The sequence below is a fragment of the Dermacentor silvarum genome, chromosome 3, assembly GCF_013339745.2.
Source record: "Dermacentor silvarum isolate Dsil-2018 chromosome 3, BIME_Dsil_1.4, whole genome shotgun sequence".
NCBI classification, from domain to species: Eukaryota; Metazoa; Arthropoda; class Arachnida; order Ixodida; family Ixodidae; genus Dermacentor; species Dermacentor silvarum.
Genome location: NC_051156.1, coordinates 182,903,870 through 182,921,633, shown reverse-complemented (window position 1 = coordinate 182,921,633; position 17,764 = coordinate 182,903,870). Strand labels below are relative to the sequence as shown.

The window sequence follows — 17,764 nt, the reverse complement described above, 5'->3', positions numbered from 1 at the left end:
CGGAAAAGTGTTTGTATTCGCGAAATATTTTTTAAAATTCCTAATATAGTCCCACCGTTGCTGGTGGGTGGGGGCACCACTTACATAGGGGCACATAGAGATGGGGGTGTGCACCGTAACCTTTATTGTCTGCAGAGTAAGGCCATTTTTCACTCTATGATGTTGCCTTCGTCATTGGGTCGTTGGACGACCTGACGACGGCCGGAAGTCACTGGTTGTCGTTACTCTTAACCTGTACGTAAGTGGCGCCCCCGGAGACGATGGCGATTTCAGGTCGATGCGGCAGGCACAGTTTCTGTATTGGAGGCTGTGACTTGTCTCACCTGCGCTAGGCTTTTTTCGCGAGTATGACCTGTCTTGTGGGCCTCGCTTTTTTTTTTTTTTTTTTTTTTTTGCGACGTGCTGCTGCATCGGGCGCAGTGCGACTCCGGGATTCCGGTGTTGCGTAGCCGTAGTGGCTAAGCCTCGTCAGTACTAGACTCTATCAGTACTTCCAAGTGCGTGTGAAGTCGTACTCCTCGACGGAATTCCCGTGCCACCCCCCAACCCCCACCCCCCGGTCGCGAGTTTACGAATTTGAAAGTCTTGAGGTTGGCAGGTATGCTTATGGGCAACTGCACGATGCCTCTGGCCTGAAAAGCTGAAACTATTGTTGCCGTCATTCTTTAGATTTGGTTCTGAAAACCCTGTGGCTTTTTGTTTCCGCAATACAGTATGTTGTTGCTTTAATTGCTTTGCAGTTAAATAACTATGATCTTGCCACGTGGCTCTTTGTTTTATTTAGTATTTTATGATCATATTCTAAGGACCTTTGAGGGAATTACATGGGTAAGGGCGGTGGATGAGAACGATTGCATAGTATTGTAATTTAATGTAAAAAGCACACACACAAGGACGCCCTCTGATAAACTTTAATTATGCATAGCTTTGCACAAATACTGATAAAGTATGAGTTTTTTTAAGGACTGTGTTGATTTAGCGAAGTCATGATATCATTTGGCAGGGTGATTTGGTATAATACACAGGTAAAAACAGTGGCGATTGACACAGAAGTGCGCAAACATAGGCTGGCTCAACATAAATGGCGTCAATGAGTATACATTGTGATAAGCCGGTGAAAATAAGATAGCGTCTTCACTTATCAAGCGAGGGAAAGTAGTTCGTAATAAACCTGATGGCTTTGAACTATAATCTAGGGGGTACAAATTTTGTTCCCCTGTCAACATGATTCAGGTTCCACATTGTACTGAGCTCGTCATCATTTTGCTCAAGCTCACTGGTTGCTATGCGTCTACGGTTACTTGTTAATCTGTTTTCTGTTTTTTTTTTTTTTTTTCAGTATGGAGACTATGACGAGACAACATATAAACCAGGCATGCTGGCTAACGATGACCTGCTGCCACAACGAGTCATTGACCAGTATCAGATGACATTGGAGATGTGGGAAGAACGAATCAAAGTTTGGTACGCTGACCACAAAGGCATGACGAGGTGAGAGCATGTCAAAAACGAAAGTCGAACCGGTTGGTGGCATTGTAACTAGCACTAACGGGTGCAGAACCAGAGCAAGAGGGATGCAGGACGTGATGCAACATTTTAAAATTAAGTCTTGCATCGTCAACTGGTCGAGAAAGAGGATCCTCCTTACCTTCTGGTCCTGTGTCTTTTAGCACTAGATGCAATGCTGCATTGTCAGAGAGCATCTTAATTCTGCGCTGACTCTTTGGTGCCTTTGGCTTTGCCCTGTCTTCTACTGCTCTTGGTTGTTAATGGAGACGTAGTGTACAGTGTGGTTCCAAAACCATCCCCAGCACTTGCAAGCTTTCCCCCCCCCTTCAACTTCACCAACAGCCTGGCAGTAACACCTGTCATGCAGAGCAGGCATCGTGTTGCAGTAGCACTCTTCAACAAGTTCATCTGCAAGAGGTTTATTTCATATAATTTAATTTTACAACTCTAACAGAGAGTATGTACCTTCATGTCTTCTATGCAATAGGTTCATGTCTTAAACTGCAAAGGCCATCGCGTAGATAAGAGTGCCTGGGCCATAATAACAAACTATTCCAATCGTTTTTCTTTTTTTTTTTTCCAAATCTGCCATTCAGACCTACTATGGAGGACTAATGGTGGATTTGGAATAAAAACAAATTGGGACAGTTTTGTATTATACTGGCCCTGGTTATGAAATCTCAGTTCTGTGATTGTTGTTGAAGAGTGTTGTTAGTGTACAGTTGACCACTTTGGTTTCATAATGCCACTGCTCTCTGCTTTCCGGAGACAATGATGGAGCATCAGGTTAGAGAGGTATTTAAGAATTCAAGGCAATGGCGTTCTGCCGTCAAGCGTGAAGTTTTAGGTTTGGTTCCCAACTGGAAATGGCATTCTGATGGCGTGTGAAGTGAAAATATGCCTATGCGCCGAAATTTCAGCACAATTTGACTTTTTCTGAAACAAATTTTGTTTGTATGAGAAAATTGAATATATTTTTTAATATCTACTGTGATCTTTCTTCATTTTTTTTTTCAAAATTATTTGTGCACGTTGAAGTGCTGTACATGTGAAATCAGCTAATTCTTTTATCATCCCTAACTGACTGTGCCCGTGGTATCAAGCTGCATGTCTTGCGTAGTTGTCATCTTGGTATGTTTTCTTCTACTTGTTTATTTATGTATGTGTGCACATGCTGCTTACTTCCACTGTTTGCAAGTGACTTGTTGAGCAGTTGTTGTTGTGGTTGTTGTTGTTGCCTCAAAACAACCAGAGAAACCATCCAAAAGATTTTTTTTTTTTCTTCCTTTACTGGCATAGGGATGAAGCTGAGATGGAATACTTGAAGATTGCCCAGGACCTGGACATGTATGGAGTCAACTACTTCCGCATAAGCGTGTGTATTAACTTCAAATATTATGTTATTTATTTATCTAATTGCACTTTATCAATTTAAGACTTGCCATTCATTACGCATCACTTCAGCCATTTTGTGGGTGCTTGTGCATCTGTGGTTAAAATTTTTCATTGAACTTTTGAGACACTTGAGTAAGTCTTTATGTTATAACTTTACAAAAGATTAAGGAAAGTTCAACAGCAGGCTAAGTGATTAAACATATTTAAATTTGTGTACAAAAATAACGAGAAAAAAGCAAACACTCAGGCATACATATACTAAGGACATACAGGTCTTGGTTTCCTGGTGTGTGTGAATTTTCATAATTTTTGCACATAGGTTTTAAGTGTTATACATTTATGTATACCTCTGTTCAAGTCTTTTAGTTGGTCATCAAGCATACCCACTGATGCACTGAAATTATGATTAGAGAAGCTTTGCAATGTATTCGCTTCCCTCAACAATTTTAATATATAGGTTGTGGTTGCACATTGCAAATGATTGCAGTCATGAGCCAGGCTGATTAGACGTGACTACTGATCCTGAAAAGAAATAAGCCACTTCTTTCAAATGGTGCCTAAACCAGTAAAATGTACACAGTCTCTGCTGTAGTGGCTGTGATGTTTTGCTGCTAAACATGGAGATTGTAGAATTGAGCCTTCACTGTGGTGACTGTATTTCAGTGGACGCGGAAAGCACAAACACCTGTTCTACTTAGGTTTTAGAGCACATTGAAGATTTGCCCCTGAAACCTTCCCACTTGACCCCCAGAGATACGGCGCCTCACATTGTAGTTGTTACTTTTTAAAGGCTACTCCAAAATAGTCAACAAATTTGAACTGGTGTCCTTCTTTGTCCCTCTCCCCATCCTGGTGGATCCGCTTCCTGGGGATGGAAGCTTTTTATTATTATTTTTATAAACCTAACTGTTAAAGACTAAACCTCTTTAAGATCATTCAGGTCTCCTGATAAGCCAATCATGGTACCTCATGTGGAAGTGCCTTGGAAGACCCGTCACAGTAGCCTAGTGGCTGTGGCATTGCGTTGCGGGATCGAGGCCGCGGGTTCGATCTCAGACGTGGCGGCCGCATTTTCGTGGGCTGAAACGCAAGAACGCTCGGGTATTTAGATTTATGTGCACATTAAAGAGCCCCAGGTGGTCAAAACTCATTTGAAGTCTCCCACAATGGCATGCTTCATAATCAGATCATGGTTCTGGCATGTAAAATTCCAGAATTCAATTTCACTCTGTGCGTTGGGGGCTTATAGACAACAAATAATGTTGTGCGCAAGACTGATGGTGATGGTGTTTCAACAGATCTAGCATTTTAAGTAACTTTGCTCTGCGGAATTCAATATCAACATACATTTAATTGGTGTTTGGTGGATGTAATCCTTGTAAGGGCTGAGGAATATCTGCTAAAATTTTTCCAGCCGGAGAAAATTATGTCTGCGCTCCTTTGACCATACTGTATATTATGTTTCGAAAGCAAAGGTAATAGAAAGCATTGCATGGTGGCTACCAGCAAGCACAAACATGCGCCATATATTTGTGTGTATGAACTGCTGTGCGCATAACTTATGCCCCCTATACAACACTTGAAAAACTGAGGAGGAGCTGGGGAATCTGCATGTATAACCTGCACAAGTAACCTCGTACAACACTGTCCAGATCTTAATAAATAAAAGCAACCCAGCATTATTTTGGGGGCACGAAAAAGAAGAGTCCTGAAAAGAAAAATGTTTTGTATGTTCAGTCATCGCTGCCATCACTGTTGCTTGCCATTGAAGGGCAGTGAAACCGGACGGCATTTTCATGCAAATTTTGCCTTCGTGTGCAGCTTTACAGCAATGCAGAGTCAATTGCCATGAAGCCACTACTAAAGGACAAATTCACTCGTCGCTTATCTCTCGACTTTGTACCTAGCCTACCTTTAGATCTGGTCTGAATATGGGCAAAAATATAGTGTGTTCAGTGTTGACGCATGCCCCTGGTGCTGTTAGGTCATTCTGTGATGCAATCTCGCCACTTTTCTGGTATTGCCAATATTGCAGGCAGTTGCCTGTACATTAGACTTTTATTTGCTCCTTTTTTGCTACTTCAGAACAAGAAAGAGACAGACCTTTGGCTTGGAGTCACCGCCTTGGGCCTGAACATCTATGAAAAAAATAACAAGCTGTGCCCCAGGATCTCTTTTCCCTGGAGCGAGATTCGCAACATCTCATTTGATGACAAGAAGGTGACTTTCTTGTGTACCTCGCCCTATTCTCAGTCACTTGCATCTACTTCCTGCTGCTCAGTTCGAGGTCATGGGATCGAATCTTGTCCACTCTGACTAAATTCTGATGTTGGTAAAATGCAAAAATGCATCATAAGACTGATCAAAACTAATCTGGATCCCTGCATTACGGTGTTTCTTCATGATCCATGTTGAAATTTTGGCATGTAACTGAGCACAGACCACCATCAGTAGCGCTATATATATATATATATACACCTCTACCAAGTGACCGGCTTCCCATACTTCACACACATACATTTTTTCCACTTCGACAATCCTAATGTTAATGCATTAGTACTATATAGTATTACAGTACTATATATCACAACACTAGTCAGGTCACGCGTAGAATTTGGTTACTCAAGGTTTGACGACAACATAGGCAACAAATAAAATTTGCTACAACAATCAAGAGTGTTCTAATATTTGCAGGTGCTTCTTGTGCCAGGCGATAACTTTTAACATTTATCAGCCGGTGACAGGATAACAGAGACATGTCAATATGCTCAAGTATCAGCATCCCGACAACCTAAATGTTGGCGTCTATTGTGATGTTACTGATAACTTTTAAACATTAGAGCAGCTGCTGGGTCATTACACTCATTCTTGATAGACTTGATAGATAGTGACTATGCCATTTGACACAATTTCCAGGTAGGTTCGTATCCTATGTTTCCTCTTGTTCAGTGTCTCACCTTGTAATTTGCAGATTGTGCTTCTTTCAAAGTCTACTTCTACCATAAAATTTTAATGACACTGACTAGTCTTGTGTCTGTTCTCATTGCAGTTCAATATCAAGCCCGTCGACAAGAGTGCACCCTGTTTTCAGTTTTACTCATCTAAGATACGAATGAACAAACTGGTAAGTTAGAGCAGTGCATCCCCCTCTTGGATGTTCATCATTGTGAGCTTATTAATTAAAAGAAAATGAAGATAAGGACGAAAGTTGTTGAGAAAAAAATATTTGGTGCTAAACAGAAGCATCACATGTACAGAATGAACCTTTTTGATCTGAAGCAGCGTCCACCTACAGTTTTGTTGAAAAACATTCAATATGGAAAAACACCTGTGCACCTATATTAAGATGCATTTTAAAAGGCGCTTGTACAACGGATGTTTTCGACATGCCCGATAATTCGGATGCCTTCGTAGCACCATCATGTACCCCTATAGCCAATATATAAGGATGTCTGAAATTTCGGATGCTGACACCCTTCGCTGTCCGATTTTCCGCACCTTTTGCTATAACCGCAGGTCTGAAATGGCAGTAATCAAAGCCACCACCGCTGCCATTTTGATTATCTCGCTCGCCAATCCGTTATGCACTCTCGCACGCTGATCCGCTTGTAGCCATAGCCACTTCGGCAACGCTAGGCCTAACTGCTTCAAAGTTCGCTGCCAAGCTTCCTGCTGTTTTTCATTGAAAGAATTTGCCAGTGTCTGCAATGATGCCAACTCCATCTTTGTCATCCTTGCCAATGCCTTTGATGTGTGGAAAGTAGGGTAAGGGCCAAGCGTTGCATAATGCCAGTTGTCGAAAGTTAGCTTCGCCACACTACAGCATTGTGACGCAGTCAAGCATACGCAGTGTATTGGGGTGAAGGGGGCCACTGTCACACGACACAGTATGTACTGTTTAATTATAAACACTTGCACCTGTAATCTCCGGTCACAGTACGAGCACCGATACACCTAATAAGTGTACTGGCAGGCCTTCAGAGCTGTTTCGGGCGTGCGTATGGTAATTTTAGTCCTTGGAGGCGGTAAAAGGCATGCATTCATTTTTCCAGACTGCCCATTTTTCGGACGTTATCGCAGCCCCTAGGGAGTCAAAGAAAATTTGACGTTGACGGCATAGTGCAGATTATTACAAATTCTTCCATCAAAACATTTCTCATGCCCCCAGGCTTTAATGCATAAGCATTCTTAGGGTACCTCATGCACTTTTTAGCGGCTATATATGTTTGTATTTATCTGTCTGTCTATGTTTGTATCTAGCAGCTTTCCCGCCTGTGTCACTGGGTAGGCAGCGGTGGAATGGGTAGCATATCGGGCAGCTGTGCTAAAGCAACTGGGTTCAGAACCAATCATCGGACCACTTGGGTCACTGAGTATGTGGCAGTGTGTATAAACGTGCCACTCTTCAATGAACCTCTTTCACGTCGACATGGGTCACTGTAGATGCGGCACTAGGTAGGCGCCGCTGTTCGAAGAAGCTCTTTGACGCCAACTTGGAACACTTGTTATATGCCACCCGGTCTGTGCTTTGGTTCAGTAAACCTCTTTGATGCCAACTTGGTGTGTGCCAGTGTGTGCTGCTCTTCAATGAACGTCTTTGACGCCAACTTGGGTAGCTAGATATGTGCCACTGGGAACGTGCCACTCTACAGAGACAGAAAAAGAACCCTTAAATTTATCCAATGCTGAGCAAAATCCAACCCACGTCATAAGGGTTCCTCAGCGGCAGCAACCCGATGCATTAGCAGGCTGCGGCACAAATGCACTGGGTATGTGCCGCTTTTCAATGAACGTTTTTCACGCCAATGCTTTAGAGAGCTGCGCCAAGAATGCACTAGGTACGTGCCGCTCTTCAATGGACCTCTTACGAACTTGGGTTACCAAGTATGTGCCACTGACCATGCAGCAAGCGAGGGAACAATTCTCAGTGTTCGTAGGCACTGACGCGCCACGCTTCTCGTCTAGGAAGACACACTCGGAATTCGTGGAAGTGCCACTAGATCGTGCAGCGTGTCCAGAAAGAAGCGCGAGAGAGAAGCATAGTTGTTACATGACACGGTTCTCAGGAGCCATGCATTTCTGAGGCCATGTGCTAGCTTGCAATGCAAGCGTGCAATGGGGTCTTTAAGGTATTAAAGGGATCTGATGTATCCGATTGTACTGCATAGGCAATATTCTAGCCCATTTTCACAGAAAAATTGTCTTCATTAGATTTGGGTAATTATGGTAGCACAGTTCAGCTCCCCCGCTTCTTGCCCTGCCTCCTAGCTTTTCTTTTTCTTTTATTTCATTGGAATCTTGTGCAGCTATTGCACTGTGAAGTTCGTGTCATTTTGCAGAAGTGATTGCTACTTCTGTACTTTTAATTGCGTTCGGCTCTAGCTTAGTCATTCCTGCCTCACTTGTGCCCCTAGATTCTGGATCTCTGCATTGGCAACCACGACTTGTTTATGCGTCGCCGGAAGCCAGATTCAATGGAGGTGCAGCAGATGAAAGCACAGGCCAAAGAAGAGAAACTGCGGCGGCAGGCAAGTTTTGTTTTGATGGTGCACAGCATGCAAACGCAGTCGCTAACCGCTTTTTCACACACCGAGGGGAAGACGGGAATGTCAAATTGAACACACGTGCACATGAAAATATGTATGTGTGTGTGCAAAGCCAGTTGTTTACAATTATTTTACCTTTTATTCCACTGAATGTGCATTCCGAAAGTTCTTGCGAGTATCTGGCAGGTGCATGCGCACACATGCACATCTGCTCATGTACACACAGACTGAGAGAGGCAAACAGACGCTGGTTTATGCATACTAATACGTTAAAACATTTGGGAGGAGGTACTTCCAGCTGGTTTGTCCGACGCTTGTACCGTAGTGCTTTAGTGAGGCAGACACACACACACTAAAGAAAAGGGACAGAAGTAGGTCATCCATGACTGTCCTTTGTACGTCTATCTTTAAGTGCTATGATACCAGTATAACATTTAGGCTCGTTTAAAAGCTGTGTAATTTTCTTATGCATCTGTGTGTACAGACGGAGCGCAACAAGCTGACCCGTGAGAAGCAGCTCCGCGAGGAAGTTGAGAAAGAGAAGGCAGAGTTGGAACAGCGGCTGCTGCATTACCAGGAGGAAGCTAGGGCGGCACATGATGCCCTGGTAAGCTCGTAGCGCTAGGGAGTGTGCCATTCGTTTAGCACAGTTTGTGGAGAGGCTAGCGTTTGTTTTTCCATGTGCCTTTCTTTTTGTCTCGAGTCGTGCCTCAAGGTACCTGTCAGGTGACAATTTTCTTTCATGTTCTGCCACAGTAATAGCCAAAGTATTTTTGACATTCATGTGCTTACCTGTTTTTTAGCAGCAGCAGTGTCTTTCAGTAAACTGTGAAGCCCAATCTTTTTCTTGGCATAGGCAGTTTTATTCTTCCAAATTTCACAAGTTAGCTCTTTCCCCACTGTCTAAGCGAATGCAAGGAAAACAGGTAGTCATCACAGATTACATGTATTTTTGGCTTACCACCACCAGCTTACCAACTTGCATGACTGCTTCAATACTCTCGCATTTTGAATAAGGTCTTATTTGTTCATGAAGTATCTGACTTTTCCAGATAGGATATAAAGTCACACTGGAGGCTTTCTTAATTCGACATGTGGATCTTTCTTGCGGTGTTCTCCACCAGCTACTCCGTCGATGAATCTGTGTTATTTTGTGGCGATAATTGAGCCTTTATGAATAGATTTCCAGGTTGTCTTTTCAGCCTCATTTTTTATCCGGCATCTTGCCGTAGTATGGTCTAGGGCTACCTTTGCACCTCTTTGGTGTTGGTGACAGTCTGTTGCTTCTGCGCAATTGGTCACGCAGCTTGGAGTGCAGATCGTCTAACAGCAGCCCTGCATTAAGGCTACGTTCACACTCGGGAAGCGGCAAGCGGGCGGAAAGGCCAAAGCGGCCGGAAAATCTTTTCCGCGTTTGTCCAAGTTGTTCACATTTGTTTTGCTATCGCCGCTGCTACCGCTGCCGCTTTCGCCCACATCCATCTAGTCTGCGTATGTTTGTCGGCGTGGTGGCGCTCATTATCGCACCATTTCGAGCGGTATGTTCATTCATTTTCCCACCCGTCATCAAAAGTGTTCATTTCGCGCAACTTTGCGTGTCGTCTGCGACCTTCGGTAAATTCCTCGTAGCCGTTCAGTAATTCTCATACGGGCACGTTATCGCTGAGTCAAAGGTTGGTGCCTAGGCGTGATTATATTTCTTTAATAGCTTTCATTTACAGGTTGTAATAACATTTCATCATTTCGTATTATTGGCAGCGCCTCCAGTACACCAAAGCTAAAACCCGGGCTGGGTTGGGGCTCGCCGAAGCCTGCGCTTTCTACGTGAGACCTGAGACCTATGCTCCCAATCAAAAGTCTTTATAGGAGGTGTTGTCCCAATCTATTGTCGCGACGAGAAAACCACCGCGCAACGAAACAAGCGCCCTGCGACTTCTGCAACATACCGCGCCCGTGCGAGCAGAATTGCGGAGCGCCAACAAGGAATCTGCCCAACTTTTTTCTGCCACAGAAGTGGGCGAAGAAATTGTTTTTTATACTTCTACCTACTTGTTTCCTAGAAATGGACAATGAATAAACGGAAGGAGCGGACACCTCCGAAGCGGCTGTGGTGGGTTCGCCCAGCTTTGCAAAAGCGCGAGAAGTTGGGTCACCCCAAGGCTTCGTTGCTGCACCTCCGGTCGCGCGACGTTGAATACTATCGCGAGTATTGCTGACAGTACGTTTTAGTACCACTCTTGTCGTAGAGAAAGTGGTGGATCTAGATCGCGTCGAGCACCATCGCAGCCTACACTTTTGGTGCCATGTACAATTTTACGACCGGATGTTTACATGCTAGTGGAGCTTCCGGTCGAGCGGAACGACTTTCCGCCGCGATTCCGCCTCGCCAGGACGAAAAAATCGGTTCGAGACCGATTTTGCTTTCCGCCTGGTTTTCCGCCCGCTTCGCCGCCTAGGCGGGCGGATTTTTAGAAGTTTTTGCCGCTTCCGCCTGCTTCGAGACCAAGTGTGAACGTAGCCTTAATGTGGCTTTTTGATGAACTTTTTTTTTTACTTCCTCTCGACTTTAATATCTCTCTTGAGTGTCATGTTGCTTTAGTTTGAGCTGACCTTGTTTCTCCTTTTCTCTGAAACCATTCCCACTCCCTTCTTGCTTCGTAGCTCCCTCCAGTTCTCATCACCTATGGTGATGATAACCTCGACTGCAGATTGCTTCTACTTGTTCCAGATGTTTCACCACTCTGCATATCCTATTCCTATTTTCATTTGCATGCCACCCTGTTTTGCGTATTGCAGAGGAGGTCAGAGGAAACTGCCGAACTTCTGGCTGAAAAGTCTCGGGTGGCAGAAGAGGAGGCTATGCTGCTCACACAGAAGGCAGCAGAGGCAGAAGCCGAGATTCAACGTATTAAAATCAGTGCCATCAAGGTAGGCTGGCCTTGGCTGTTAATATTAATAGGCCATTAGTAGGATCTAGCACTTGGCAGATGCAGCCCAAACTGGCCTCCAAAACACTTTTTGGTCATGTTTCTAATGCAAGGAAACGTTGTGGCCCCTTACTTCTCTGCACCTTGTTGTGCCCACATGTCGTCCAAGCCCATGACTCTCTGAATCAAAGTGACTTTTTGCCTTTAGTGAAACTGAGAGTGAAGGGGGAACTTTTTTCTTATTTTGTGTGCCATTTAGGCCTATACGACATTAAGAAAATCAATATCTGTATATTAATTTTTTTGTAATTTGAGAAAAACAAACTTAGATCATGAACAGCAGGAAATGAGAATTTTTCTATTGTTCAAACAGTAGCAGTAGCTTACTAGCTGTAAATGGGCTCACCTGCCTTCTTGTAGCACTGATTTGACTTCTTGCACGTTTCTTACATGGGGCTAGATGAAAGAACAAATTTGTTGAACCATGCCGCAGACTCTGGATCAAGTGTGAACACTATAAACATGAAGGCAGTATGTTCTCCTTCCAAGCATTCCACAGCAGTTTCAGTACAATCTAAGGAGGTATACCTGAACGTTGTAGGCAAACTTGTTGACATTGTCGTGGCCTGTGCAAGTTTAGGGCTGCTTAAAAATTGTCTTTGTTATCATACAAAATAAAATTTGGCTCATGAACATTGGCTTATCAAGAGGATGTTTGAACTAGCCAGCAACATTCCAGACGCCCCTGTATAGGACAGGTGTCTACAGAAAAAAAGATGCACAATTTTCAGTACGAAAACAAACATAAAGGTTGCAAATTAAGCAAATTCACATTCAGAATGAAAAATGAGTTGACTTTCTGAGTTCGGAGTTTGCTTATTGATAAATCTGAAGAGATGAGGAACGTCTTGAACTTGTCATTGAATATCTTGAAGTTGGCGGCTGAGGAAATCAGCTTCAATCTTCATTAGTTCAACATACTGTATTTGACTGTGGAATGTGTTACGTATAATGCAAAAGACTGTCATATGCTAGGGTGGCTAATGAGGGAGCCATGTAGAGAGAAGAAACAATATGCACAGAAGTAAATCATGTAGGATGTGAAAACTTGTAAAGGGTGCGAACCTTAAAGCTTGTTGCATTATGAAAATTTCTTAAAACCCATTATTCTTTCTGCTTCTCCCTCTTGCTCTTGATTTCAAACATTGTTAAAGGCTACTTTGGCTACTTTCAAACATTGTCTGCTACTTTGGTCCGCTTTGGACCACTTACTCTGGTGTTTTTAAGTGTGCATGCACATTTACCACGTAGCATGTGTGTTTGGAGATTTAACATGTTTCAGTTAGCACATTTTGCACAGCTGATCAGATAGCAATGCAGCGTAGTCAAAGGAGCCTCTGCAGCTGACCATGACATTATGTATTACTTTACATTGAATGCCCGTGCCAAAGAAAGCACTGGTAACGCAACTGGGCACCAGCTCAAAACAAAGTGTGTGTGTCTCCTCTGACTGACCGGGTTCATGCTATCACATTGCAGACAGAAGAAGAAAAAATAATGATGGAGCGCAAAGCACGGGAAGCGGAACAGTTGGCAGCACGCATGATCGAGGAGTCTGAAAGGAGGTGAGGCCTTTTTTGCGAGTCGTGCATTGTGACATGGCTTTTGGAGTGAAGTGTGCCTGCTTAACACTTTCAGACGCTATGTACACAATTGTGTACAGCAAGATTGTGTACAGCAAACAGCAAAAGCATTGATTAAAGTACACTGTAGACCGCTTATAACGTAAGTCGCCTGAGTCGTGAATATCTGCACTATAAGCGGTACCGCACTATAACCAAAACAACGATTTTCCAGCCCTGCACATATGCAAAACATGCAGACCAAGCAGCCGCGCGCATCCGAGAATCGGAGCGTGCGACTGGGAGTTTTGCATCCATTTAAATTTACGAACGTTGAAAGGTTAATGTCAGACCCCGATCTTCGCATGAAGCAGACAAAGTAATAATAAAAAGAAATGTCTCAGTTTTGCCCGAAAGGCGAAGCATCAATTGCGATAGCAAATTAGTAGAGATATAAGGAATAGGGACAGTAGTTCTATCGGCTGTGTAAACTTGACACATTCGCTTACTAACTGAATTAACAAGCGTGGTGTCAACGTGCACAAGCAAACATGAATAGACTCGATGACCGCAGACAACCACTGTCAAAATGGGGGCGGGGAGAAACGCGGCCGCCGCAGCGAGCGACGGTTGATGCGGTCCATCGCTTCAACGGAAACTGAGCGGCGTAAGCACAGTGCATACACAGGTCAGAGCCGCGTGGAGATCGCTTTCAAGATACGGTGCACGCGACAACACACCGACAGCCAGCACAGGCGCAAACGCATTGGTTGGCAGAGTAGAAGCCCCCCCCCCCCGCCCCCACCCTCCCTCCCTCCCGTGCTGCCTTCCCGCGTTGCTCCTTTCGCGTGCGAGATTGCACCGCCAGTTCCCCTTGCCCCGGGTGCAAGATACGCATTTGGTGCCACAGCACAGCGTCGCCCCCCCCCCCCCCTCCCTCCCTCCCATACCCCCACGGCCTTTCGCGCAATGGAAGTCGCGTTTGCTCTCCGCTGTGTGTTCGCTCTCCGTGAAGGCGCGCGTCCCCCGCGCGCTTTCACTCGCACATACGGCGCGCGGCGATGATTTTATCGCCCTTGGACTCATGCTTCATGTATCATGCTCCTCCATCGCATCGCCCTTGTTGGTCTCCTATCCCATACGTCGGTTCACGTTGTTGAGAAACGTGCTCGCTACCGCCATTGTCGGAGATATTTTCCCGTGGAAGCCACATTATAACCGGTATTTCGTCTCGCGCGGCTGCACTGTGAGCGTACCGCACACAATGCAGGGAGTCTGAAAAGACCGTACTATATCCGGTCCTGGCACTATAAGCGGTTACGTTATAAGTGGTCTATACTGTACGAATATTTAAAATGTCTCCCGTATATCTTGAAACACTTCTGATTGAAATAGTGCAGGAAGTTTGAAAACACAGGCAAATTGTTTTAATAACACGAGTATGAATGTAAATGGTTGGGTATTTTGTTTCGTGCGAGTATGTGATTGTATGTAGAGGGTTCACTTCTTTCATTGATTTTCACAATGTGTTGCGCAAGTAATAATTTTTGAGTAGCTGGATAGGTGCTTTTCAAGCCTGGTAGATATGAAATAGTTGATGTTCGCATATCTAATGTTCCTGCAGTGAGTTCTCGCATGGAGTCCACACTCTGTAAACTTGAAAAAACTCACTAAAGAACTGAAAATTCTTAATCTATTCTGCAGCTGTAAGCTTTTTATGGTTCTGAAGATGGAAGAAATGCGGTGAAAGTAAGTTTTCAATCAACACAACTAACTGGCGTCTGAAAGGGTTAATTTGTGTGGCCATCATAATGTTATGTCATTGCCACAGTGTTGTGGTTTTGCTTTGCGGTTGTCTGAGTGCCCGAGAACTTCATTGATGGAGCTCTGCAGCACCTGTTTGCCCTTCCGTACTGTTCAGTCCTTTGTGGGCATTCTTTATGATTGTCATGATTCACACTTGGGGTCATTGCACATGAAAGCCATTGTAGATGGGTTTCTTTGAATGATTAAGTGAAGCCAGTCCACCAGTTGACCAATGGAAAAGAAAGTAAAAAGGTCATGGTATGCTGTTGCCCATAACAAGCCAAGTGCTTCATATGTTGCACTGACCTGAATGAGTATGTTTGCAATGATTGGTTCGAAATAGAGGTATAAGGGAGGGAAAGCAAAGAAATGGCCAAGCATGTCTAGAAGTTTTGAATAATTCTTGTAAGCACCTAGCATAGATATTGCACTAGCGTAATCTTTTGCTCAATGCATGGTTTCCTTTCAGAATTTACGTGAATTGACAAAAGTGAGGTACATGATTAAGATTAAACATGCATTTGCCTAATTAAAATATTAAAATATAGATTATATACATATAGAATCCCGTACAATGTCCCTTGTTCATAATCTCAGTAAAACATATGGCTTTTCCCCGCACTGCAGTTGGATGGCCAAACAAAATAGTTGCAGAAAATGAACAGGGGAGCACTATGGGCCCCAAAATGTCAGAATCTGTATCTTAATATTTTTATTCGGCATATACATGCTTTATTCCAATGATGTTCTTTCCTTGCTAGGTGAGTTTTCGCCAAACCCTGAGCTAAGTAAAGTACCTATAGGTGTAATTAAAGCTGAGTAAAATTTTGCAACTTGATTTAAAGGGGTCCTGAACCACCCCTCGGGCTTGGTGAAAAAGAAAAGATAGTCTGCGGATAGCATACGCTGCCATGAACATCTCAGCCAAATTTTGATGTTGTGCACGGTGTGTGGAGCTCACAAGCGGAGCACGAAGTCAAGTTTTTCTCAAACGCTCTTTTCAACATAAGCCTGCTCCTAACTCTTTTCGGGCTGCTTTATTTCATAATATAGCAGATTTCTATACCTGGCTGCTATTGGCCAATAACTTACATCAATCGAGACTAAAGTTATGATTGGTACGCTTCTCCCTATTGTTATTGTGTATATGTCTCATGCTCGATTGACAAGGTTTAATAAACAGGCTGAGGTAAGCGAAAATCTGCATTTCGATTTTCTATAAGAATTATGTACTTCCGAAGTAGCCAACTGTCGTCTACTCATGCTCGGTCGTGGCCACTCACGTAGGAATTAATATTTGGCCACCCTGCTTATCGTTATCACAGCCCTCAGGTCTAGCTAATTTCGATTAGTTTTTAACACTCAACTAGCCTCGAACGACATGTAACCTAAGGTCAGAACATGCACGCTTGCCAGCGCCCACTCACTCCTGGCGGCTCTTGGCTAGATGCGTTGGCAGACTTCGCTTCATATTGAACTAGGGACAGCGCGTCAAAATGCGCAAGTTGGATGTGGTTACTGTCCAGCAGTCAAGCTGGTGCACGACAAAGCTGGTCCGCACCACGTATCTCTGCCAGACTAGAGCATATGAGCACGGGCACACACTCAATCCCTGTCGTGCACAATCCCTGTCACGCGCAAATGCGGCGCATATGCACTACTGTTGCATACAGCTCTGGTCTGCCATGTGGCATAGATACCGTGGCCGCCGCAGGGTGCATCGACAAGTCCGCTGGCTGAGCGTACTCTAGCTCAGCGAGGACAAATGCATTTGGCACATAGCAGGAGCAAAAATCGGAAATAGTCTACATGAACATCCAAAGTCAAATTTGAACTGTGCGCCGTGGTAACGTTCAGTAGGCGGAGCGTTGTGGGCATGTCCCGCTTCACTGTAGCCTTCTTAGTGCAAGGCATTGAAGAAGGAGCAGAAGCACCAGGAAGGGGATCATACGTCATACGCGACCTTTGATTGCCAATAACTCCACTTAAGTACTTTTTGCGGCAAAGTATTTCTGAAATTGTCTATGGTCTACTTTAGCTTCAAATGCATTTCTATACTTCGATAAAAGGTGGTCTAGGCCCGCTTTTAATGTTGCATGTTGGTGGGTTCAATCCAGTTTCCGGGAGCAGTGTGGGGCCTCTTTGCATTTAACATGCCGTTGATGCATGCATTTTGCAGAGCCCAGGAGGCTCATCAGCTGAAGGACGAGCTCTTCCAGGCTCGCCTGGCAGAGAAGCAAGCCAAAGAGAAGCTTCTGGGTATCTTCAGGAGCCCTTATGAAGTACGGACGGTATGTGCTTTGTAATGGGTGGGAGTCGGCTAGCTTGCAGATCTGAACAACCCCCCTTTGTGTATTTTTTTTGTCCTCATCTTTCTATCTTTTAAATACTATGGAAACCACTTGTAATAATCCCAGGTATAACTATCTATCAGTTATAATGACATTTCAGTGCATTTACAATTTTCTGACCCTGCCTATTGAAACTGCTTCCAGATATAATGGAAGTTTTTTGAAATCTCCATACTTTTACAATGAACGCTTCAAACCTGGTCACGCTAAAAAGTCGGTTTCTCCTGAAAGGCAAAGCATCGATTGCAGTAGCAAATTATTAGACAGCTGTACGAAGTAAGGATAGTAGTTTTACCGACTGTATGAACTCGTAAATATTCGCTTACTAACTAAATGAACAAGCATGCTGCCATGCGCTCGCAGGCAACTATAAAACGCATTTCACTCGACGATCACAGACACTTGCTGTTAGAACACTGACGTGAGGAAAGTGCCTGCAGCGATCTCACCTTCGTGCTGCATCTTGCTTCAACGCGAACTAAGCTGCAAGAACACAGTGCACATGAAGTTATCAGCCCTCGACTCACCTGGACTCTGTACTCATCACAGATCGCTTTCAAGATGGTTTCGCACGACCATCTATGTCCTTCCACCATGGGAACCACGTC

General features: G+C 44.2%; 1 protein-coding gene across 2 annotated transcripts in view; it reads left to right on the top strand.

The window, feature by feature from the left end:
- Nucleotides 1-17,764, top strand: part of LOC119446215 (merlin) — a 53,701-nt gene that overhangs the window by 5,798 nt on the left and 30,139 nt on the right. Inside the window, exons 5-13 of one of the 2 annotated variants that reach the window (XM_037710579.2) lie at nucleotides 1,340-1,491; nucleotides 2,809-2,884; nucleotides 4,990-5,124; nucleotides 5,954-6,028; nucleotides 8,319-8,432; nucleotides 8,935-9,057; nucleotides 11,247-11,378; nucleotides 12,917-13,002; nucleotides 16,985-17,087. In XM_037710579.2, coding sequence (XP_037566507.1) covers nucleotides 1,340-1,491; nucleotides 2,809-2,884; nucleotides 4,990-5,124; nucleotides 5,954-6,028; nucleotides 8,319-8,432; nucleotides 8,935-9,057; nucleotides 11,247-11,378; nucleotides 12,917-13,002; nucleotides 16,985-17,087 — 996 coding nt within the window. Of the gene's footprint in view, nucleotides 1-1,339; nucleotides 1,492-2,808; nucleotides 2,885-4,989; nucleotides 5,125-5,953; nucleotides 6,029-8,318; nucleotides 8,433-8,934; nucleotides 9,058-11,246; nucleotides 11,379-12,916; nucleotides 13,003-16,984; nucleotides 17,097-17,764 lie in introns of both variants that reach the window. The other variant, XM_037710578.2, reaches the window with a different exon arrangement.